At 39.6% G+C, this 25,301-nt stretch overlaps 1 protein-coding gene across 6 annotated transcripts in view; it reads right to left on the bottom strand.

The window, feature by feature from the left end:
• The window catches only part of ZNF827 (zinc finger protein 827), a 115,821-nt gene that overhangs the window by 18,902 nt on the left and 71,618 nt on the right, over positions 1-25,301 (bottom strand). For all 6 annotated transcript variants that reach the window (XR_012651577.1, XR_012651574.1, XR_012651579.1 and 3 more), the window contains exons 6-8: positions 20,154-20,402; positions 19,384-19,441; positions 14,715-14,818 (exon numbers count right to left, since the gene is read on the bottom strand). Coding sequence is in view for 3 of the 6 variants with exons in the window: in XM_075035286.1 (XP_074891387.1) it covers positions 14,715-14,818; positions 19,384-19,441; positions 20,154-20,402 (411 nt within the window). In the remaining 3 variants the exon portion in view is untranslated. The remainder of the gene's footprint in view (positions 1-14,714; positions 14,819-19,383; positions 19,442-20,153; positions 20,403-25,301) is intronic.

The following is a 25,301-nucleotide window of genomic DNA, read 5'->3' as shown; positions in this document are numbered from 1 at the left end:
TTATTGCTTTGGAGCCTTCCACTTACATGTTCATCTATCACCTCTGGCAAGCACACTGTATTTAAAAATTGAGAACTCCTTTTGTGAAATATGTAATTAAGGCTCTGCTGCAAGCTTGTTTGCTGAAAGCCTGCAAAAGGCTCACAAGCTCAAAAATATATTGACTATATGAAACTGCAGCGCTCCAAATGCTATATATCTTACTCCTTTCCCAACTTACTTTCACAAAGGTTTTATTTGTGGCACCAGAATTCTTATTTCTAGTAAGTCAGTTAAAATAAATGGTGGAATCCTTCCAGATACTGTACTTCCTGAGTAAGATATGTCTTGCAACTTATCTAAGGTATCTGTGATCCTGAGTGGTCCTGTAGTCTTCATTTGTCACCACCAGCATCACAGCAACCTGTCTGGTGTTATTTTAGGATCTATCTTTTACTGTGAGCAGACTCATCCACTATTAGCCAGAGATAAGCAACTGCTTTTTTGGCATAAAAATTTTCTGTATTCCCCCCCCCAAAACAAACAAACAAAAAGGTAGTAAGAAAACTTTTGGTTTTTAATCTCAAGCTTCAGCCGAAACTGCAAGCTGGTTTGCCTGACCCCTTTGTGGTGTTTTTTTTTAATGCCTTTTTGAAGCTATTAAAAGCAGTCAGTGCTGTCCCCTCTAATGCCAGTTCAGGGGCATCTGTCCAGAGAAACCCAAGTCCCCTCGTGTATGTTGTGGGCTGCCCAGATGGGAGTTTGCACCAGCCTGGGAGCCATCTAGCACTGGCAGCAGAGCCCTGTGCCCAAGCTAGCATGTTCAAAGCATGAACAAAGGAAGGGTTTATGTAGTCATGCTCTCAGTCACAACATGCGTCAAGCATGAGAAGTTATTTGGAGGGATTTAATAATACTCTAATAATAACAAATAAATATTAACACAAAATTACTGCTCAAATAAAAGAACCCTAGTTCCACTTGTGAGGGGGACATGTACTTTTCGTTTCGTAAGTCCTGAAAAACTGCACGTAATCAGACAATCTGAATGACAGAAAAACTGCACAGAGGAAGCAGAGAAAGTCTCCTTGCTAAATAAAAAACTTTACCAACTAATGCTCTTATTTTTTTGTCAAATGCTTTTGCAAATATCTAACATTACTATGGAGTATGGTAAAAAGCAGTAATGTTATGATAATTTAAAATCCTTGATATGGAAGAAAATAGAACCCAAGTGATTTTTTATATTAGTAGCATGGTGCTTAAGTTGCTCTTTCTAAAAACATCAACCATGAAAGCTGGAAATATTTCAATAAGGAGCTTGCAGGACCCACAAAAAGAAACATTAATATTGTGCATGGAAGTCTTTCGTTGTGCAATGATAGGCAACAACACTTAAAAAGGTCACTGAGAAGTGATAAAGATGTTGGGGTTTGTGAAAAGAATAAAAACAAATAAAAGATGAACTTTAAAGATGCCTCCATAGAGGAACATGGGAAAACAGTGAAGCCCACTTCACTGCTAAGACTGAGCCTGTTGCTCAAAAATGGACAGTCAGAAGCAGGGTGAGAACAACAAAACCTGAGTCCAGGCAAAGACAAGGTAGGGACACACTGACTTCAAAACACAAGGCCACTCCCCACCTTCTACCTTTGCATCAAAACTAACACCTATTTTAACTTCACTTATACAACAGAAGACTTCTGAGTAAACAGTGAGGCTTATCATAACCTTCATCTGCATTATAAAGCTTTGAGATTTGCTTTTCTTGTCTGTAGTAAGCTCAAAATGTAAAAAACAACCAAGAAGAAAGAAAATCCCCAGTTCAAAACTTAAATCAGTCTGTAAATTCTGTGCAAGGCGACTGGAGTTGCAGATTTTTAAGGAACCCTAAAGCTGCAGTAATGTTGCAGTCATTTCTTGAAAATTATTTTTACAACACACACACTATGACATCAAGTTGAGGATAACACTGGACAACACCTTCTATTTCGCCCAACTTTCATTATCCACTGTACTGCTTTAGCATAAAGCAGAAACAGGATGGTCTTGTGGTAACTTCATCCCTTACACAATAAGAAAGAATAGAACAATGTAAAATTCCTGACATACGCAAAGTAAGGCCCCGAGCTGTGCATTTACTGGCCAAAATGTAGTAGTCATATAAGAGTCCATGTAGCTCACTGCACAGGCTGAAGGAGTTCCTCAATCATTCAGTTACCACAGTGAAGAAGGTCAGTTTGGTTTCATAACTATAAAGTAATGCAATGTGGCCCAGATGGAAACTGGTTTATTTTTTTCATTGAGGAAGTGGAGACACTGCAAGAAAGGTATAGGAAGCACCAACAAATCCGCTCCCCCAAAAGTGTCTTTAAAAGCTTACCTGATCGTTGTTGGCCAAGAGAACAATCAATCCTTTCAGTAGCAATGAGCTCCAGCATCGTAACTTTACTTTTTTGCTTGTTTAGAAATAATAGCTATTGTAAATAAAAGTTAAATTCTGCATCTATTGTCAAGACAATAATCTGATAACGTGCTCTCTGTTATCTTTGCACAATGTGTTTTATTTCAGCGTAATGCTAGAATATCATCCTGAAAATACCTTCATGGTAACTGTAAGATGTGCCACAACGAATTTGCCTAAGCTCTCTAAAGGACTCCCAAGCAGGTGGCCCTCACGTTTAGCTCAACCATTTACACTGCTTGCAACATTTATTTTGGGTGCTACAACATCGAGTTCATATGAACTTATGAAAGTATAATTTGGTCCTGTTGTTATTTTTAAACCACAACTAATTAATTTCCATAATGCCAATAAGTTTCTACCCTTTATATTTCTCTCCTACAATTCTGCTTAAGACACACTTCCTAAGAAACCCTTTTAAAAATCACTCAGAGACATTTGTGCACATTTAGGACCATTATGGTGTATGTACATATTTTCCTTTTTTTCTTTTGTTTTTGTCACTGTGCCAATTTCTACTTGCAAATCCACCTGAAATAGGGGCTTTTCTTTCATAGAGGGAAGGTAATAACACATCTAGGGCACTTTGCAGAGACTAACACTAGTACTCCCCATCCAGAATTCAGATACAAATAAAGACAAATTGGCCTTCAGACTACATTTTTCTTTTCAGCCTTCTGCATCCTTTTTAGTGAAGCAAAAGCTGCTGTACTAGAGAAACTGTAAACTGGTGACCAGAAACCTCAGTAGGGGAATGCAAAATAAAGCCCCAAATGCAGACTCAGTCCCTCTTCCTGAGCTGACTAAATTAACACAAACGAGTCAAAACTAGATGAAAGTAACTGTGAACATTCAGCCAGATCCACCTTTCCATGTTTCAGCAAGCTGCCAGGGAAAGGCACTACCCTTCACAGTACTGTGGTTGCTGCTGTAAAAGAAAACGGTTCTTATTGCTTTTATTGCAGATTCCCCAAGTGATAAGCAGTCAATCTGTCATTTCCTTGAAGCCCTTAACTCATTCTTTTAAGACATTTACCTCTCTCCTTGCTCTCTCTCCCGCAAACCACCCTCTCCTTCCTTCTCTGCTACTCTCCCATTTGCCTTCTGCTCAGCTTGCATTTGCAGGGCACTAGTCAGCACAACTGCCCCAAACTCAACTAAAACACCCAGCAACCAGTAGGGTGAATTTGTACCCTGATTGAAATCGTGCTGTAGAAGAAAAAAAACTTCTCGGCTTTGCTTAGATTATTTTTAGACAATGGTCTTTTATTTATATAAATATGTATCTATCTGTCCAAATAGCCTGATGAATTTTGCATTTAATTTACTCTTAGGCAGACAAATATTATAGAAGACAACCTTGTACGAGATAAGATAGGTGAGGACTGGAGAGTCCCAAGGTAACTCTAAAAAGAAATGTCAGGAATGTTGTGTTCCAATTCCTTTTGCAGAGCGAGAAAAGTAATTTTAAACCCTGTCTTTCTATTGCATGTTGAGCTTGTATTTGGAACAGTTTCATATTCAGGAAACAGTCTGACTCAATGCTGATGTTCACTTTTACAAAAGATTCCGATATTAAGGAAGACAAAAGAGGATATGAAACTATAGATGGGTTTGAATAAGATGCAGAGTCTAAAACACAGCATGCTGAGTATTTATAAACCAAAAGCCTCATCTATCAAGTCTCTCTCAAGAGGGTATTTAATCGCCATTATAGTTTTGCTACTGAATTTATATCACAGAATTAGAGCTGGAAAGTACCTCAGGAGGCCATCTTGTCTCTCCCTCGCCTGGAGGCACACCAGCCACACACCAAACATACCCATCAGTCCTGACAGGTGCTTGTCTAACTTATTTTTTTAAAGACCCTCCCATGACAGAGGTTCCACAGCCTCCTGTGACTGTTGTGCCAGTACAAAACCACCCACCCCACTGCTAGAAAGTTTCACCTGGTGTTCAACTTAAATCTCCTCTGCTGTCATTTAAACCCGTTACTCCTTATTCTGCTCACATGAACATGGGCAAGGTTTATTCTTTTTCCTCTCAAAGCTGTCATTTTACATATTTGAATACTGTTATCATGTCTCCCCTCTTCTTCTCCAGATGAAATAAAAATAAATTCTTCAACCTTTATGCACAGCTCCTGTTTTCTAGACCTCTGACCACTGCTGTCCTCCACATTGGTCTTGGATTACAGAGCCCAAAATTGAATTCAGGGCTCCAGCTGTAGAGCAGAATTACCACATGTGCCTTACAGACAACATTCCTGACATCTCAGCTGAATGTTTGCCCTTTCTGCAATGCATACAATGTCAGCTCTACATGCAGTGTCTGCATACAGTTGCACTGCCTGGGCATTCATCCCTTCCCTTTCTTTGTAGCACTAATCATTCCCTCAGGCACAGAATTTTGTCCTCAGTAAATTGGCTACTGTTTTCCAGACTGTTTCTTCAAGATAAGACTGAACTCTAATTCTGCCCTCTGAAGTGCTTATGGCACCCATGGTGTCACCAGGACATTCAATAAACATGCTTCCTCTTCTATGATCCACGACATTAATAAAAGGGCTGATTAATACCAGAGCAAACACAGACCCGTGCAGAACCGCACGTCATCCCCGGGGTTTGAAAGCTACACTTAGCCACTTAAGTGTAGTTGTACCTACTCTCAGTTTCCCTGCTTACTACGAGCATGTTGTGGGAGGCAGTGCCAAAACCCTCACTCAGCTCAAGAGGTCAAGTTTCTTTAAGGACCTGGAAACAACTATTGTTAGGTTTCTTTCCATATGCATCTCCAAGTTGGTTACAGTTGCCCTTCCTGAAGCCAACTGCTGTTATTTCGTGGTTTTCCCTTCTTCCTTTCCCAAAACCCACATTCTATCACTTCATGGTCATTCTTCACCAAGTTGCCTTCTGTTACCTGCATCAAAACACAGGTCCCAAGAACTTGCTGGGCAGCCTTGTGTTGTCCTGAATTCACTTGCCAGCAGAAGATAAGGTAGACAAAATCCCACATTTCTCATTCTGTACTTTGGATGAGTGTAGCGGCTCAGGAAGCCCTTCTCAAATCTGACCTCCATTTGTGCTAAATATTTATTTAAAAATATTGTTAGCAACAATTATTTTATTTTAAATAATAATTTGCTGTTGAATAACTATTAGAGACTCAGAAAACATATCAAAAATTGCTAAGAGATGCCAAAACCTACCCAGTTTGAAAGGGTAAAAAACCCAACTGCTAAGTTTTATTTTTCCATGTGGGATGAAACATTTACCTTTGGCCACTTTGCTTTGGGTTTGATGTTGGTGATATTTAACACTTTTGGTTTGCTGGGTTTCATAAATGGGGTCTAGTTTGGGTTTATTCTGAATGAAACCAGAAGGTATCTGTTCCGAGTGAAATTACTTTGTTCTTCTGTCCTTTAGCATGAGGTTGATACTGCTTTAGGAGGAACAAACGTAAAAAGGAAATGAAATAAAAATAAATATTTTTGCCTGTATGAAAAGACTGCACAGTATTAGAGGGAAAAAAAGTTACCCTATATAAAGGCAGCCCATAATAAAACAAGGATCACAAATTTTCAAATAGATGTCAAGTGCCTTTCAAGACAGCCATTAGACATGGACCTGAATGTGTATCGTTCTGTTTGTCTATTTTAATTAACACCTTTCGTCTTGAAGGTCCTGTAAATAATTGGCAAAATAATTAGTACAGTGACTTCACAAGGAAAAGAAGTGAACTCCGTATGCCCGTAACAATTCATGCAAAGTCCTGCTATTTAGCATGTGTTGTATTTGAGAGAGGGACTGGCCAATTCACCAGGAGTTTCATGTGTTCCTCAGAAGGATCTGATCACATTCCCCTTAATTGCTGTGGGAATGGCCAATAAATACTGATTGTTGAAAAAAATTAAAACATGTACAACTATGCACATGCTGCACATTTCACTTGTCCTATTTTAGCCAAAGAACACACTGTGCATATTTGAGCAAGAGGCCATTTGCTGATTTGAAATGGTCTGTTCTGCATAATAATATTTCCAGTTCTGAAAGGGACTTTGTTAGTTATGAAGACTGTGTGGCTGCTCAAGATCCGCAACACACATGCACTAGATGCAAACCCGTTTGGCAGCAGACCCAGAATAAGCTGCAAGGGAAATGCAATGCTGTAATCGGTTGCAGCCATGTTGGTTATGATCCCATTAAATGAACCAGAAATTTGGAACCCTCTGCCTGATGACTGTAGTGCAAAGCGGTTGTCAAGGCAGCTGGGTGCATAGCGAAAGAAGGCTGCACCCAGGCAGATGATCATGGGAATCTGAAGACAGGCTGCGATAGATAAAAAACATGCTAGAGCCAGAACCACTATCACACCGTTTAGCACTGAATTATGTTGAACAAATTCTGCAAAATCTGTCTTGCTTTAGAGAACTATGCCAAGCACAGCCCACTTCTATGGCAGTCCAACTATCTCACCTTCCTAGAATCACTTTCCACAACTTGCCAGCTATCTGTCTCTTGCTATCAGACTTCAGAGAGTCACCACGATGGCTGACAGTCCCTAGCCTTCTAGAGAGCATGAAGACAGAGAGTGTACACCAGTCAATGTATACCCAAAAGACATTCTTTTTGTGTGAAGAATGAAAGTAAAATGCACACTGGAGATAAGGAACTAAAATCAGTTACTCCAATCAATCTGCCACGCTGTCACAAAAGTTTTCCTACCATCTATGAAGCTGTCATACAGGTTGGATTTGTCAGAGGGATCTCTCCAGTATTCATTTTCCTGTACCTGCATGGATTTATACACATGCACACACATACATACACACACATACACAAAAAGAAGAGTATCTGGTTGAATCTTACCCCAGACAGGTACTGGAAGAGGAATAAAATTAAATGGGTGCTTTTAAAGACCGAGAGAACCAGGTTTTGCAAGGCTTAGTGAGTACCTACCATCATGTGCTGCAGGCAGCGATGACAGCAGTGTGGCATCTACCTCTAGCACCACTTTCAACAAGCACATTTCACAGAAATACTGAGACAGAAATGAGCAACAGGACCAAGTGCCTGATGGAGCATGCCTTGCGTAGTGAATTAAGTGCCACTCTACACTTTTCTACCCTGCCGTGGAGCCAATAGGGGTCAGGCACTCTCATCATCAAGAAACTGAAGGCAATATCTAATGTCCTGGGTGGGCAGAGCTCATAACTCAGAGCAAACCTGAAAGCAAATAAAATGACCATAAGCACTAATAATGGGATAAAGCGGGGGGGGGGGGGGATGCACTATATAAGTCAATTTACATGCACGTGCACTCCCTCTGCAACTATACTGGCAATAAAAATTGCTCTTCCATCACAGGGACAGAAGCTGCTGCCAGGATCTTGAAATATTCTTTCAGACTTTCAAAGAAGTCTGAAATCCGGCAAATATGATTAAGGGATTGGAGCATCTGTCATACAAGGACAGACTGAGAGAGTTAGGACTGTTCAGCCTGGAGAAGAGAAGACTTGGTGGGATCTTCCCAATCTGTATAAATACCTGAGGGGGGGGGGGGGGGGTGAATAAGAAGGATGAAGCCAGGCTCTTCTCAGTGATGCCCAGTGGAGAGGAGGCAAAGGCACAAATTAAAACACAGGAAATTCCATTTCAACATAAGAAAACACTTTTCTCTACTGTGAGCATGGTCAAACACTGGCACAGGTTGCCCAGAGAGTCTCCATCCCTGGACATATTCAAAACCTGACTGGACACAGACTTGAGCAACAAGCTGACTCTGCTCTGAGGAAGTGGGTGGAACTAGACTTCCTACCTCAACCATTCTGTGATTCTCTCAAAAATAATACTACACAGGTTCTGCTGTGCTGAATGAATTAGAAATCAATTGCTTGTAATTGTGCTCTTAACCCCTAGCTTTCCTTTACAAATTCTAGCAATTAGGACAGTGAAGAAAGCCTTCCTAAAGTAAACAGAGGATTACCCGCAATGTGAAGTTAGCGGCTTTTTGGCAGATGTAGGAAAACAACCACCACAGTAAGGTGTGAATTGTTCTAATTAACTCCATGGGTACATAGCTGGGAAGCTATACAAGGGCAATTTATATGCCAACTTTCATCGCTGATCACTTTAGCAGAAATCCTCAGGGCTTATGCATTTCACAGTCCCCTAAGGCCTAAGGACATTTTTCAGGGTGACAGAAGTGCAAACAGTCCCCTACGCAGAAATCAAACCCTCAAGGTGTCCTTTCATTTCTGCAGTGCAGTTAGAGTGGTCTCTGGGACAACATTAAGATAAGTTAAAAGTAGAAAGTCTGGCAGCAGGCTAAAAGAGACCAAGAAGGAAAACTGTCACTGGCACTTGTGAAGAAATGGAAACTATAATTGCATTCACTCTAACCTCATATTCAATGAAAGTCCTGACTTTCTTAACTATCCTAGTGATGATCCAAAATTAAGAGCTGGTTGCTGTAGATGGTTGCAGAAGTTTAGTTTGCTGCAGAGCACAGGAGACCAGAATCAAGCACAAATACTGCCAGAAAATAGTATATATGAAGGAGCATGTCTGCAGGCTGGACCAAAAGAGCTCTTGCTATCTACTTTCTAGATGGTTTAAGCCACACAATATTACAATATCAAGAGGTATACTGACCTTAAAGTGTCTTTAAAAAGGGATTAGGAGGGAAGACACATGCAAACTACTTCATACCAAAGAACACGGTATCTGTGCAACATGAACAGCTTGGTTATTTATCACGTTCAAGTTAAAAACCTAAACCCTCAGGAGGTATTTTTCAACTACAGTCACAGAAGAAAGTAAACAAGATTAAGTGTGGTCACAGCCAGTCAATCTCACACAAATGCTGAAATTTCACACGACTGAAATATATGGCCTTGCCTTTACCCTGCTCACATCCCAACATTCCCACAAACTCTTAGAAAAAAAAGGAGATTAGTTCACTTCTTCCCCTGATCTGGCTTCACAATGTGGCCACACAGATATTAGTACCGCTGTGTTGGACAATCTGCACAGATGAGGCCGAGAGAGCAGGTAGATTTTCCCCTTTAAGTATGTTAAAGTTACAGTGGAATTACTGCTCTAGAGAAAAGAAGTAGTAGGAGGGTGTCAGTGTAAACAGTAACAGGAAAAACGTGTCCATCTCCTAAATAGTCCTGTAGTTCCAAACATATGGAAATCTTTGTTACACATATTACCTTAGTTCAATAAACATAAATACAGGATAATGCCACTAATTACATCATCAATAAAAATACAGCTGACAGTACCAAAATCCAAAATTTTTGCACTATGTTTCCAGTTTTCTACTGAACTAAGTATCATGCTACTGATTCAATATCGGCTTCTGGACATTTCCGAAGAGGAAGCACGACCTATCTGTCATCTTGCAGGTCAGTAAAGAGTGTGGAGACACAGTGACAGAAGGGGCTCTGATACATTTTCAGAAAGGTACTTGAGGACAGAAGCTTTATTGGCTTTATTTCATTGAAATAAATAACACCAGTAAATTTAGCTCTGGCACCAATGGACAAAATTAAAAAAGCCAGGGCTATTCATGGACTACAACTCCCCAAAACCTACATTCTCTAGTTCCAAAAGTCTATTTTAGCCATGTGACGTTCACTTACCACAATCAAAATTACAGTTTTGCAAGTAGTAAATTTTCACAAAAAGATGGATTTTTATTTTTTATTTAATCCTCTACAGATGAGATTGTTTCAATATTTGGCACTGTCAATGTAAATGAAGGAGAATACCAGGTCCTTGGTGAACAGGAGAGAAAATAATGAAATATTATTATACCACACACATATCTACATAGAGAAAAATACTCCCCAAAACACACAGCTGGAATCTTTGCCAATATTAATGAACTGACTGGAAAAGGAATAGTGAATATCACTCATCTGGATTTCACGAAGGCAGGTTTGATTTACAGAATGAGTCAGTGAGATAGTGGAAAACTATTAAAACACATTAAAGATTGGCTAAGGGTCAGGAACACCAGTGTAAGATCAAGTTTTTAATTTATCTAGCAATCTGGACTGAACTATATAGTCTGACATAAAACTAAACTCTATTCTGTTAAAAGAAGACTCTTACAAAACAGAAGATAAAAATGCCCTTTTAAAGTGACTGTTTGAAATTAAAACTTTCATTTCTTCTCCCTACATTTTGCTAGGCCAAAAAAGGTCATTTTGCTATTCTTATAGGGGAAAGCTGAAATTATTGCCTTGTTTTGGATATGACTTTGTATTAGATATGACTTTGATACTATGGTAGTTTTTGAGCAAAGTGTGTTTGATTAATGTGGACATCAATACCATTTTATTTCCATTTCTGAGTAAAAATGAGCTTATTTGGACAGTAATTCAGGAAAGTATAATGTAACTACAACTAACTTTGTATGGTTATTAACATACAAAATACCTTAAAAAGGAAGGGAAGTAGTTCCCCAAATCTATCCAATACTTTTGAACTACATACTATAGGAAACTACTTTCTTCTCTTCTCAGAATGTTAAGAATTCACCACAGATTATCAGGGAGTTACCATGACTTCTGCAGGGCTGTCGAGTCCCCTTCTGACAGCTGTTGGAGATTTCATTGTCATTTCCTTGGGTACCAGACTTAAAAGCTGCTGCATGAGAATCACTTCTCCTGCCTGTGATACTGCTGCTGATCAGGATTACTTCACCTTTACTTCAGGCCAAATCCACTGTTATGTCGTTATTTATTTAGGATTTTATTTCTCCAGTAAATGCCCTGATCAGTGCATTGCTCTCACATATCTTTTAATACGCCTTTCCTAATTATTTCATACTCCTTGGGGATCTTATATACTTAATGCCCTACAAAGAGTGCTCTTCCTCTTAAATACATGATCTTGCAATTATCTTATAAACTGGCTACAAAGAGAAGAGAAGTGGTTTGCGCTGAGAAGGCCACTAAGCTGAAGTCTCAAGGACTGAACTTTGGACCAACCATACTTAAAAATCCTCTTTAATAGCTTCAACACAAAAACAACCCAGCATTGCATTAATGAAGGCAATATCATCAATATGCAGAAATTTCAGAGTATTAAAAAAATAATCTTGAGAGCTAGAGTAACAAGTGGAACAATTCAAATTACAAGGTCATGTGCCTAGAAAGTAGGAACAAGAATTTATGTTGCATGCTGAAATCATCAGCTGAAATTGTAAAGGAAAAGAAAAACATGTTACTATTTGATTAGCAAATGAACTGAGATTCATCAGCATGTTGTAGTTACGACTGTGATCAAACAGGAGAGGCATTTCCAATATACATATAGAAGATTGCATGCTGCTGAAAAAGTCATTGGTAAGATCTCCTGTAAAATAGCATATATAGTTCTGACTACTCATACTTGCAGAAATTATTTTCCCTAAACAGAGGCAGAAAAAGGCCTTGTTGGCCTGATCTTGGTCAGGAAATGGAAACCCTATCATGCTAAAAAAGACTAAAAGACATTGGCTGGCTTACTTTTCCAAAATGAAGACAGGATTAGGGGGATGTAAGATGGCACATCAGATGGTGAACATCGCAAGGGAGAAGAATTATCAAAGTTGAAGGACAGCATTGGTGAAACAACAAAAGTAGAACTTGCTATGAATAAATTCAGGCTGAAAAAAAGAGCGGTCCCAGCCCTTCAAAGGGGCGAGCTTCTGAAACAGTGTCCTCATACAAATAAGGATGACAGGTTTAAGGTGGATCTTGATAATGAATGAGATTATGTAATGTTGTTACCCGTTATAGAAAAGAATTGAATTTGACACATGAGATATCTTACTGTCCTATGTTCCTGTCACTTCTCCCAATTCCTCTGCAGCTAGGGTGCCAAGAAGTCTGCAGACAGAAAGTTGGCAGGAGTCTGGGGATACAACCGCCCATATTGGTGCTCTCTTGGAAAGAAGCACTATGTACATGGGGTTCCACCAAGGCGACCCAGACCAACTGGCAGTGAAGGCTTCCTCATGCCACTCTGCCTGCCTGATTCAAGCCTGGTCGCAGAGTCAGTACAAAGCAGCAGCTCAGACCCCATGCTTGCTCATCAGAATCTGCTAGCTGTGGTGACAGTGGCACGGAGTCGCATTTTTGGATATGGGGACTGCTTAATGAACACTCTTGCCATTAGCAGTTAATCTGCCTGGATTTTAGTTGGTGACTTGAAGATGACACTGGACTGGGAATTTCCTGTCATTTTGTTATGCTGTTCTTTTCTACTTCTTACTATCCTGTTTCAGGGATGAAGTAACCCAAAATAAATCTCAAGTGAAGGCATATATACCGTTTATCCATGGGACACCACATAAACATTTCCACAGCAGTTTCTGGTTTATCCTGTTGGCCTTTACAATGGTTTGTTACTGTTCCTTTATGCTACTTGCTGCAGGGATAAAGTTTCTCCTGAGCTATCCATAGCACTACATAGACTATTTCTTCTTGCAAGGCTAAAACTAGTAGGAAATCTACCTGTGGGTATTCTGCTGTTCTTTTACATGAATATCACATTTGTAATTGATTAAAAATTTAAATCACATTCCTGGTGCTACTGTGAAGTTGCACTTCAGGTCCAAGAATTTATTATGAGCCTGAAAAAAATCAACATATTTGGAATGATAGGGTTGTTCCAAAAATAAAAAATGAAGCAGAAACTGGCACTTTCAATTTTCAGTATAGATGCTGCTATTACATACCAGAGTCTTATAATCACAGAGCAATATGTATTAGAATACACAGACCTATCAAGGTAATACTTATATTCCATAAGGCAGAATATGGGGCAGCATAAACATACAAAACCCAGTTCCTCAGAAGCCGTTTTAACACTCCAGGATGTCCTAACCAACTAGATACTTTACATCTCTTAAGCAGAAGATTAAACATGTCACCAAAATCCATCCATGGTTTTAGTGGTCTCACTTAAAATGAAGTCTTACAGAGAATTAAAATTCTTATACATTCATCTTGGCATGATGTAAGAGTATTGCTGCTAGAGGCCATGTCCTCTGAGGTATCGAGCACCGCCTGAGGAGTCTAGAGCTCTTCTCCTTCATCTGGGTATATGAATATTCCACGTTATGCCAAGGTCAAAAGCCAGGACTGAAGTGCTAACCTGGTTTACATTTTAATACTTAAAAGCACCACACCTGATCTGGTTGTCCTTACCCCCAGTTACAAAATCCACTACTTCCTTGCAAAAGTGCAGCTGAGGCTAACCTGAAGACCCTTGTCCTCTTGCTACAAATTTTCTTCTTCTTCCTGCTATGCATATTTACCCTTAGACAACATCTAGCTCTTAACCTCATCTACCACTTCATGAGCTGTCAAATGACTATTCAAGCATTAAAAAAAATGAAGGGTCTGTTAAGTTGTAAATTAAATGACAGTCTATAGCTGAAAATTAGCAGTAACGTGCCCAAAACTTTATTGATTGCTAAGAAAAGGTGAATAACCTCCCCTACAGCTGGCTGTGTAATTACTGACCTTTAGAACCCAAGAGCTATTAATTTAAGAACAGATAGCAGTGAACTAGCAAATGAGTTATTTTGCAACAGGACAGTAAAGGCGCGTATCAAGTTTTTGCATGTGTTCAGTGCCACCTTGAATAGTATTGTTACAGGCCCATATTTTCCATTTTATTGCAGAATGTAACCCAAGCTACATCTAGACGTAAAATGCCTGTCAACCAGTTCAGAAGATCAGTGGGAATGTACCCACAGATACTGAGGCCTTTCAGGACGTTTTAAGAACTCCGCATCCTTCCAGAAAGTTTCTAAATTATTGTTAAAGGCAGGAAAAAATTGTATTGCCAAGCTCAGCCACTCTGATACATGTACTGCAAACATTTAATCTGTAGTCTGAGAGATGGAGATGGAAATGGCCAGTAACAGGAGAATAGCAGACAATAATCCGACACCAGTAAAGTTCCTTAACATATGGGAGACACGCACCAAAAAAACCCACCTCTGTTAATACTGCTGAGTTTAATCTGTTATGGACCCTTGTGCAATTCATGGAAACAGTAATTTAAAGACTATTAATACAAATGCTTCGGCAATATTTAACTTTTTTCTTCTTAATAATAAGCACTTACTGTGATGGAGAGAGAGTTCCTTTTTGACAAAGCAAACTACATTTTAAGAGCACTGGTCAGGTGGTGGAGTTTAAAGTAAGAAAATTTTAAAAAGGTCTATTAACTGGAAGTAATGGAAGAAAAAGGTATCTGACCTGGTGCAGCTGTCCTTCCATGAAGAGTAGTTTCATTAGGCAGGAGATCTTTTGAGTTGGAAGTGAACGGTGATTGTCTAAATGTGTCTTCAGAAAAGAAAGGGCTATAGGAAAAAATAAGGCACCTTTTTGTAAACAAAACAGCGGTTAATGAAGAAGTAAATACAATTTTTTGACCCCAACAGCTCAATATTACAACAAATACCATCTTGTTAAAAGCCCTGCTTCATTTACAGAATTCATGCTGAAAGATATGCAGACTGTGAGGCAAGGTGTGGAGAAGAGGCATGCTTTGGTAAAATTGTATCTAAGAGTGAAAACTGAAGTCCTTCCAAAAGGCTTTTAACTACATTTCAACATCTCAGATTTCTATATCACAATACACTACAGATCATTCAAATTAATGCTTCAAAAATTTGTATTCTACTGTCTAAAACTTTGTATTCTACTGTCATAACTGGAGAGGGCAATCAGGAAATGTGGAAAATATTATTATTTAATAATCTAAGGTATATAGTAATTATTTCTAAAACAAAACTTTCCAAATTTTAGGTTAAGATGCTGAACAGTTCTCTTTTGACACAGTGTTCCATGAATGAAATTAACTCCATGATTTTGATTTTTAAAGCAGAAAACAATTCATATAAACTAACTGAACGGTTACTTCCCAAAGAGTATTAAGTGCAAAAATTATCAGCTACTTGACTCCAAAAAGCATAGCATGCTTCGGTTTTAATTAACAGGCAGTGAAAAGTCAACTTCAATAGTGAATTGGCATTTCTGTCGAAGTATTTTGTTTTCTGCTCAATTACAGATCCTAACAGAAGCAAGAATTCTGTCTCTACAGTAGAGACACACATCAGTAAGAGGTACATCAAAATATTGAAAATGGAAAAGGATAGTCTTTCTCAGAAAACTGTTTTCTAAGGCAGTGTATTCCATCTCCACATAAACTATCAATTTCTTCTAAGCAAAATGAGAATTACACGAACTCTGATCTCTCTTATATTGAGAATCCTTAACAGGCTGGTGCACAGTAGGTGTTTTAAAGGTGCAGGACAGGAGGCCAGGTCATTTCTGCAGCCTGTTCTTATTCAGTAATAAAATCCAAGAACTTTTTCAGGATAAAGAACGTACTACGAGGTCTTACGAAGCATTGCATAGCGGGTAGTCCAGACCCAGAAAGTATCTGCCAGCAGCACCAACCAAGTTGACCCTACCAGTTCAGGTACCCAAGGTGTCAATCTAAACAATGACACTTGCATAAGTCTCCCCTCATACAGTTTTTCTAGAGAGAGCAAACAAGGCGTTCTCCACTGAGTCACTTGTATTCTTAGTCAGATCTCTTCTGCGTTTGGGAAACTTGTTGATAATTAGTTACCTTGATCATGTAACCCTTTTGGCAATCACGTTATTTACTTTTTTATTAAGATTTTTGGCCATTATTCATTTTGTGCTGTTCCATATGTGACAGTTAATGGGACATTTGGGTATTTCTACAAAAGTCTGAACATAACCATAAACACAGTCAACATTAGGTTGTGCTGAAGGGTAAGGCATGAAGCTGCCCCAAACCTGAACAGTTCAGTGTATGCAGATAGCTGAACAACGCATAATACTCAAGAAAACAAGAGATCAGGATAAAGCAAAACAGCTCCAGCCCACATGTGCAAAACTTTACTTTTTCCAAGACTCACACTCCCACGCAGGGGTGACATAATATAAAACAGACTGACGCTGTATACAAATATGGCATCATTTATTGCAACATTCCTCTCACTGGTTTAATAATGATTTGAAAGAAAAACACCAATAAAAAAAGTTTTGTTACTGTTGTAACTCTTCAAAATCTTGTAATCCGCTCAGGTTTCCATGTTGGCCTTCCTGCTTGTGCATTAGATTCAGTCACTGGGACACTGCTCGTTGCTGGTTTTAAGCAAAATGGATGATGCAGAACTTATCTATTTCAGGCTAGCCCATATATCATGAGCAAGTTGCTGTTGAAGACTGCATTGCATTGTGTCCCAAGGATTTCCCTCTCCGCCATCGGCCTCTGGTGAATTACAGAACCATCCTTGGATACCTCTTTTCTGCCTTCCTCTAGAATGGCAGCTGAGTCTCTTCAGTGCTGGCCCTATTATTATTTTTATTTCAGCAGCTATGTCCTCCAATTCCCAGTGCAAAGTATGGAGGGAGAAGCTCCTGGTTCATAGTAAGGAACTACATAAATCATTCTCAATCACTGTGCAAAGTCCCTTCTGATGAAGATTAAGCTTTAAGATTTTTTTTTTTCTGGCTGCACTTTTCCAGTTTTATGGCTACACACTTCTCTAGATGAAAGAAACTTATCTTGGCATCTTATGCTGGCGTACTCTCTTCCAGATCATTTGCTTCTCCACTTTCTGTCTTCGTATCACAGATGGCAGGCTCTACCATCTCACTCAGCCATTGAACTGTGAGGAATCCTTGCCAGTTTTGGCTGCTTAAGCGAAGTCATATGGAAGTATATGCTCACAATGTCCAGGAATACTCACAGGAGGAACAGCAACAGATAGGCAACAGTTAGAAATGTTAATACGGGATAAGACAGCAAAAAGTGCTAGCATACCCCATCCTGCCGGGCTTTGCTGATTTAAGACTCTCACCAATGACACAGCTTAATCTCTGCTCCCCAGCTACTCACAAGGGGGACAACACTGACCTCACCTTGGCTCTCTGCAGCTGTCAGCAAACTTCACATAACAATTGTGATCCAAAGGCCTTTCTGTCATTACTCCAGATCTAGGTTGGTGAGCCAAACTGCAACACCACACATTTTCTTAATGCAGTCGGAGTGCCTCTATCCTCCACTGGCTGCTCCATCACATTCTATGTTTGAGAAGGCATCATACCCTTACCAGTAAAGACTTCCAGCTGTTTGTCTGGTTTTGGGTGGGGTTTTTTTGGCAAAGTCTTTCAAGTCAATCTGTTTGAACTTGCAGGATTTAGTAGACTGACTCACTTCCCCTTAAGAAGCTCTTCTCATTCATGTCTTCTTCTGTTGATAGATAGGTAAGATAAGAAAACCATCCAGAAGAACTGAATCAGGCACTCAGCATTTCATGCCCTGATGGGTAGCAGCCATTATCAGGACTTCTCAGTAAAACTTACTGCAAGTTTGACAACAGCCAACTGTGCTACTCTCTTAAAAGTTGGCAGCCAGAAGAAGGTGAAGTTATCTTTGAACTGTCCTCAACCTTTCCAGTTTGAATTATCTTTGATAGATCCAAAAGTAGCTCTGGATTCTCACACCAGTCCTGCCGGTAACATCATGACACACTGAAATCTATTTTCAACTGACTATTTGTCACCCCGTGCCTGCCATGCACACTGGATGGTTAATGAGTAGTTGGACAATATGTGCATTTATCTCCATATGTATGTCTCAGGCTTATGCTTTTTAAGTAGTCATGGGAAGGCTATGCAGGCTGCATATTCCACAAATTCCCAAACTAGCAAATATGGGAAGCATTCACAGTAGCCAGAAGTTAAAAGCTCAATTTAATTATCTTTCAACTTGTAACTTCAAAAAGTCCCTAATGTACATTTACTGAGCTAGTCAGTTTATTAAAAACAAAATATTTATTTATTATAGTTACTATGAATGAATGGGATAGGCCTAGGAATTTAGGAACAACATATTTTAGATATCTTTTCTTCTGCAACTGAAATGCTTTTTAATTTCTGTCTGGACAAAGTTGTCTTAGTTAGCAGGCACTGAACACGCTGGGAACTTCTGTAGAAGGGGCTGCAGAGGCACAGAAGGTCTTACTCTGTGTCTGAAGGAACTCTTTGTCACTTCTGTGTGCTCAGTCTCCAACACATCCACATTGATTAGGGAACTTCCAGGTAGGAAATAACTGTACTCTTGCCAATTCCTGCCTACTCGTCACCATGGGCTCCCAAGTTTTTACCAATTCTAGGTGCCACTTATTACACAAGAGCTTTGAATTTTCTCATAGGGACACCTCACTTTGCTGCTCACGTATATGTAAACAACTCATGGGCTTGTTCCCAGCCACAATACTGTAAAGTGCATATTTCTTTAACAGCATGTGCTCTAATTGGATCATATTTTTAATTCCTGGATGATTTCATTTATTGTACTAATGTGACCATAATCTTTAATAAATGCTTCATTAGCATTTTCGTACAGTCTGACTTAAAAATTCATCTCTAGAAGGCATTGAGATGATAAAAATACTAAACTGAAATTTCATTAAAGAAATCCAAGTTTGACAGAAGACTGAATCAAAATCACCTCTTCTTACATTGGTCCATGTCTTAAAATCCAGTTGTCAGCCCGTTCTTCCCTCAAGCACTGAGAGCACTATGCAGTTTCTTTTAAGTTTCACTTTTTGTAGAAAAAATAATTCTTAAAATGATGTGTGAATACTTGATCAGAAGAGAAAAGTGATTTTGGCCCAAAGGCCTTTTGTCTCATGAACTCTAAGCAATCAGATCTATAGGTGTAATTTTTTCAGATACAGGTTACATTACTCATGAAAATATCTTACACTTGTAACATCAGGTCACATTTGCAGAAGATGGGCACATTTGAGTTCACGAGGCAAAATGAAGCAATGTCATTTACACTACAGGTTTGCAGGTAACAATGGACTGTACTTACCTGGCTGTAGTTCTGATGGCGTTATCTTTATTGTGGTTGTGCTCTTTGCTCACCTTTTCTGCAGAGGAATGTACAAGGGTTTTTGTGATTAGCATATAACATATTTTCCCTAACAGGTTTTATTCAGCAGAACTATTTTAATGCTTTCTGATAACAGCATAATCCAGAGTAATTTAGGGTAAATGGTTACAGCATGATTAGAGAATGGGCATGACTTTATTTAAACTAACACCCAAAAAATTTTTTCAGCTTCATACTTCAGTGTTAGTGCATAAGCCCATATGCAAAATGTGCAATACAAGCATTCATTAAACACAGTACTGATATTGTTGCCTTTATGTAATAGCTGAGGTTCACCCTCTTTGACAAGAGAAGTGGACAGTGCAGCCCCAGGAGCATTGCATGCTGCAGCCACTGGCCACTTATGCCAGTAACTGCCACCTATGGGTTCCCCTATACTCCAAGGCCTGGATCAACCAGTTGTCACAAATTATTTAATTAGCTTTCAAAAATGCAGGAGTTGAACTCCAGCTTTTCCAGTTCAGTTCAAATATTGTGAACCTGACCTGACTGTCACATGCTCTAAAGCATATGCAAACTACGGGGGACATTTGGTAAGGCGCTTGCGTTCCAAATGTGAGGGTAGAAGGGCTCTAACTCCTATTATTTTTCAGCCTTAGCAATCTCACACTTTCATTGCACCTTAATGGTTATACACAACCTCTTTTTGTTCTTTAAATTAAATGATCAACTATTTCCACTGCTTTTACCTGATAACTGGAAGAGCAGCTCAGATGCCATCTTTACTGATATATCTTGGCTGAATAGACTTCTTTCTGGGAGCACACGACCTTCTGGTGCCTTCTGTATGTGTTCACTAATGTCTCGCCCTAATAAAGTGCTGTAGCCAACATTTTGGCTGGGTTGGCTGGGTGACACTGAAGCCTGCGAATCATGAATGTCAACTTCCATTGGTTCTTCCTTTATCTTTACCATCTGGGTTTCCTTGTAACTCTCAGCTGTAAAGATGTATTTCAAAAAAATAAACAAGGGCCAGAATTATTTAATTAGGCTACAATTTTTCAGAGTAGTCAAAGCAGGAATCACAATTACAAAGTTATAAAATAATTTGTATACCGTATCACTGCAAATGGTAAGGGAAGCAAGCAGATGACTGCTACAGTATTCTTCTGGGGGTTATCAATAGAAGCAATCTCTTGAAAATAATTTTTCAAACTAGAGAGCAGAAAACAGTTGTATATTTGTAAATATGAGAGTTATATCACTTTCTATGAATACTGGGTGATCGCACACCAGTTAGTGAAGCTTTGTTTTTATTAAATGAAGTTGCAACTACACACCAGCTCTCCAAAGATGGGCACTGAAGACCTCTTACAAACTCTAAATTACTCTTTATCAGCAGGAGTACCAGCACAGTCAGAAGTATTGCTGTAGGGATGGGGTGGGGGAAGAAACCTCATCTGCTCCTCTTCTGCTCTCTTTCTCTTTTATGGAAAATTCCAGACAACTATGTGAAGAACTCATTTGTTATATCTGCATATGCTTTCAAGATGAGAGAAGTATTCTGGGGCCCACGCTTTTCTAAAGCCTGATTTTGTAACAAGCACAGATACTTCCTCATACGTTACAAGGTCCAATAACCTTAATGACCAGTTTCCATAAGCCCATATCCTTCCCTCCTTGCTTTCCTCTCTGGTGTGCTGGGTCTAGCAAACAAAACCATAGCCTAGAAGCCAATTTGTAGTTCACTTTCTACACTTGAGATTCCACAGAGTGTTGCTGAATGCTCTGGTTTGGCTGCAAGGTAAGTGATCATTTTTTCTTCAGAATAAAAGCTCTGAAAGCTCAAAATCAAGGCTCCAAGGTAACTTGCTTACAACACTCCAAATACCTATCCAGCCCTTTTGATTCAGACTTTCTGCTGTGAAAAGAGAAGTTGAAGACCTGTAGAATTTATTCCCAATTTAGTTTTGGAGAAAGATGATGAGGTTTTTAATGATTTTCATTCAGAGTGCTCCTGAAAGGACTATCATGGCAGAACTGCCCAACTAGGTGTTGCCTCTGCTGGCTGCATGCTGACCAGACACTCTGGAAACAGGCAGCCTAAGACAGGCAATATGCCTGGGAGAATCAAGAAAATAAATAAATGCATGAACACAGTTAAATATCAGATGGGCCATCCGGGTAAGGAATCATTCCAACAAAAAAAACGTACGTGGGATTTATTAATTTTGCCTAAACCTCCACATGTACTGGTACTAGCCAAGACACTGAAAACCTTAAGGAAAACCTGCTGCTGTTTACTCATGATTAGCACATGCTCTAAATTGTCGCCTATGTAGCCTCCACAGCTGGAATCAAGGAAAAGTGTGAGTTTGAATTGCTCAGACTTCATGAGCCAAAGGAGAAAAAGGCAACCCTAGCACCCAGCAAAAGAGGCCATGGTAGAGAGTAGGGACAGGCACACTGCAGCACACAGAGCCAGAGAAGCAGAGAGCTTAGATGCTGAGTGGATTAGAACCTGAGAGAGCAGTCTGGCCCTTGTCCAGACTGGGGGGGGCAGGATCAGATCTATGATCGTGGGCCAGCTTGTTAACTGGTTGCAGACAGGGGCTGGCCATCCTGATAGCATCAGGTCACTGACACAGGCAGTCTGCACAATGAGTTTCCTCACATGGAAGTTTCTTTGTCATCTGTCAAATTTTACTAGTTAGAAGGCTCTGGTGTTAAAAATAAATAAACGAATACCAGTTCGTAAAAAAAAGTCCAAACACAAACAGTATTTTCTACTAACTTTGGGCCACAGAGAAGAAAAGGCGGGGGGAATCCACTAACTTCACTGGATAAATGAATCTGTTGCTGCTCTCTGTTTTTCCCTTCCTCTCTAACTCATACGATTGTGTCAGCCTCACAGATTTTATTCCAAGCGTGAATATTTCAAACACCACCAGGCCTTTTGTTTTCAATTACCCAGTATTACAATGAATCTCAGAGGCACCAAAACATGGTTTGGTTATCCCTGATAACATCCTCAAGATAGTCAACTGATTGGTGTCATCTTGTAGTCTCTAGCCAAAGACAAACAGAATCCCTTCAGCATGAAGGCATACGCATTCCACCTAAAATTAAACTGATGTGTGTCACCAAGTCCTTTTTCCTTCCCCTGGTTTCTCCCTCTCCCCACATTCCGGTTGTTCTTAAGTGGAGAAAAAGTGGCTTTACTGCCTACAGCTCTTTAAAAAAAAAAAAAAAAAAAAAAAAAAATCGAAGCCAGGAGATAAAAGCCACTTGGATATGTTCCAGGAACGATTTACATGAAGTGCTTTCAATCCTTTCTTATGACATTTCTTGACCTTTAAAAGAAACCTATAAACATTGATAAAAATCTTTACCATCTACGATCCACCAGATACATTTCAGACTTTGGAAATTTTCATAGTGAATTCTTAACTGAAGACAAGTTAGAAATATCATATAATGCCTTTTTTTGTCCTGTTAAGCAAATTTTTCTTTTTTTTTTCTTTTTTTTATTTAAAGCTTCCATTAGCCTATTATTATAAAACCACAGAACACTGCATCTGTGCTGAAAAGTGTAAAAATAGCATTCTGTGCATTGAAAGTGAACTCAGAACAGCAAAGGCACACATCAGGTAACACTGTCAATCAAAAGCTCAGGTAACTCCACAAACAAATGAGTTCTTCAGATGTCTGACAGACTGAGCTCTGCACCCAGCTGCCAAATTTAGGTGCAGAGTCAAGCTGACCTTTGCTGCTCTCTGTGCTTTTAAAATATTCTTTCTATTTCTGTTCCTGCTCCACACAGTTTAATTCCCTGTCCTGCAAACACTTTTGAATCAGATACGATCCCAACTAAGGCAAGAGTCAAGCAATACTGATGACCTTCTCTCCCTCACAATCAGCTAGCACTCAAATTGCCCTAACTAAATTTACATATTTGATCATTTCCTTTGACCTTTATCTTCCCAGCTGCACCCTTTTGATCTGACAGAATGTCCCTGCTGAACGTGAATCCTGTCATACTCTGATTCCCAGAAGCACACACACACAGAAGGCTGAAGGAGGGTCTCTATGATAATTTTACAAGAGCTAAAGAAAGGGAAACACAGTCAGTCTGCCCCATGAACAGCAATCACAGGCATACAAGCCAGCTGTGCTAGATCTTGTGCTGGCAAAAGACTGTAATTAAGGTTATGCCCATACCCATCTCACCATACAGGCAGTCAAACTGTAACTTCCTGAAGATTATTTTCCCTTTTGTGCTACAGACTGTTCATTTGTGAAGTAAGGTGATACCCCTTATTTCCTTACTTAGGTATCTCACATGGTCATAGTGCAGCTAAAGTTTTTCAAGTCAAGGACTGGTACACCAAAAGGTCTCCCGGTTCAAATAATGAAACTCATGATAGCTTTGGCTTTTTTCCACTTTTGCATTTCCCCTTGAGTAGATGGGCTAGGTTAAATAAACTGCAATGTATCAGAATACAAAGTTAGTGTATGAGAGCAAATTTTCTTCATGCCAGATTTTTATAAAAGTACAGACATCTAATACCTAGCAAAAATCAGCAGGGAATGAAGACTCAAGCAGCTTTAAAGTATCCAGATTGTGATCTCCGAAACATGGTCTGCTATTCATTCAAAACTAACCTGGATGAAGCTCAGAACAACAGCACAGCAGTGAACATTGCTCATCTGGCAGAAGATGAACTAAATCACCTAATATGCCTTTTTCTGCTGTTAACTTTGTGATACAGAAACAGCTTAACAAAATAAGAGAAAATTGTTGCATACATGGATGTACTACCATCAAGCCACAGGGATGCTGTTTCTTTACAGAGCAGTATAACTTTTAATCAGCTGATCTACAAAAGCCTCCATGAACTTCATCCTATTCACAAGAAGTGAGACAATTTTCCACATCAGATATGAAAAATGCAGCATCAGACAGGCTTGTTCCAGAAGAAAGCAATTCCTTCCACAACTTTCAGGTTCTCTGGCATTCACAAGTGCAAGGCATCACAAAGTAGTGGCACTTGCTAAAAAAACCCAAACACAACAGAAACATAGAACAATACTTGTGCTACCTAAAGGCTCAGGATACAGCATTCATCCCTGAAGGCCTGACAGTGTCACCTTAAGAAGGTGTAGCAGTAAGAGTGCCTCTGAAATTTAGTCTTAGACAATGCCTCTCTACAGCCTAGGACAGAGATTGCCAAGTTTTAGAAAGAGATTATTCAAGCTTCTTCTCTGAGAAAGTTGGGACTGCCACAATCCAACCCAAGTTGTGCACAAGTCAGCAATGGGCCCTTGTGGCAACCAGGGCCAAACATATTCTGGGCTGTATTATCAAACCTGTAGCCATCAGGCAAAAAGAGGAGATTCTTATCCTCTATTCTGCACTTGTGAGACTGCATTTAGAGTACTGTACCCCAGTTGGGGCTTCCCAGTACAGGACGGACACTGACATCCTGGAGCATGTGAACTGGAAGGCTACCAAGATAGTTAGGGGGCTGCTGCAAGACATCAGAGGAGATCAGCTAAGAGAACTGGGTTTGTTCAGCCTTAAGAAAACAACATTAAGGGGACATTTTATTGCTGACGACAACTTTCTAAGGTATGAAGGGAAGGTATAGTGAAGCTAGAGTCAGACTTCTCTCAGAAATGCACAATGATAGCATAAGAGTCAACAGACAAGTTGGAACATGGGAAATTCTGTTTATATATACAGAAAAAAAATTCACTGTCAGGATGGTGAAACACTGGCACACATTGCTGAGAGAGGTTGGGTTCTCCATTCCTGGACACATTCAACACTTAATAAGACCTGCAGCAGCCTGATCTTGTTGGACCTGCTTTGAGCAAGAGTTTGGATTAGATGA

The sequence above is a fragment of the Buteo buteo genome, chromosome 1, assembly GCF_964188355.1.
Source record: "Buteo buteo chromosome 1, bButBut1.hap1.1, whole genome shotgun sequence".
NCBI lineage: Eukaryota > Metazoa > Chordata > Aves > Accipitriformes > Accipitridae > Buteo > Buteo buteo.
Note: the sequence above shows the minus strand (reverse complement) of the source record. Positions and strands in the feature narration are given on the sequence as shown.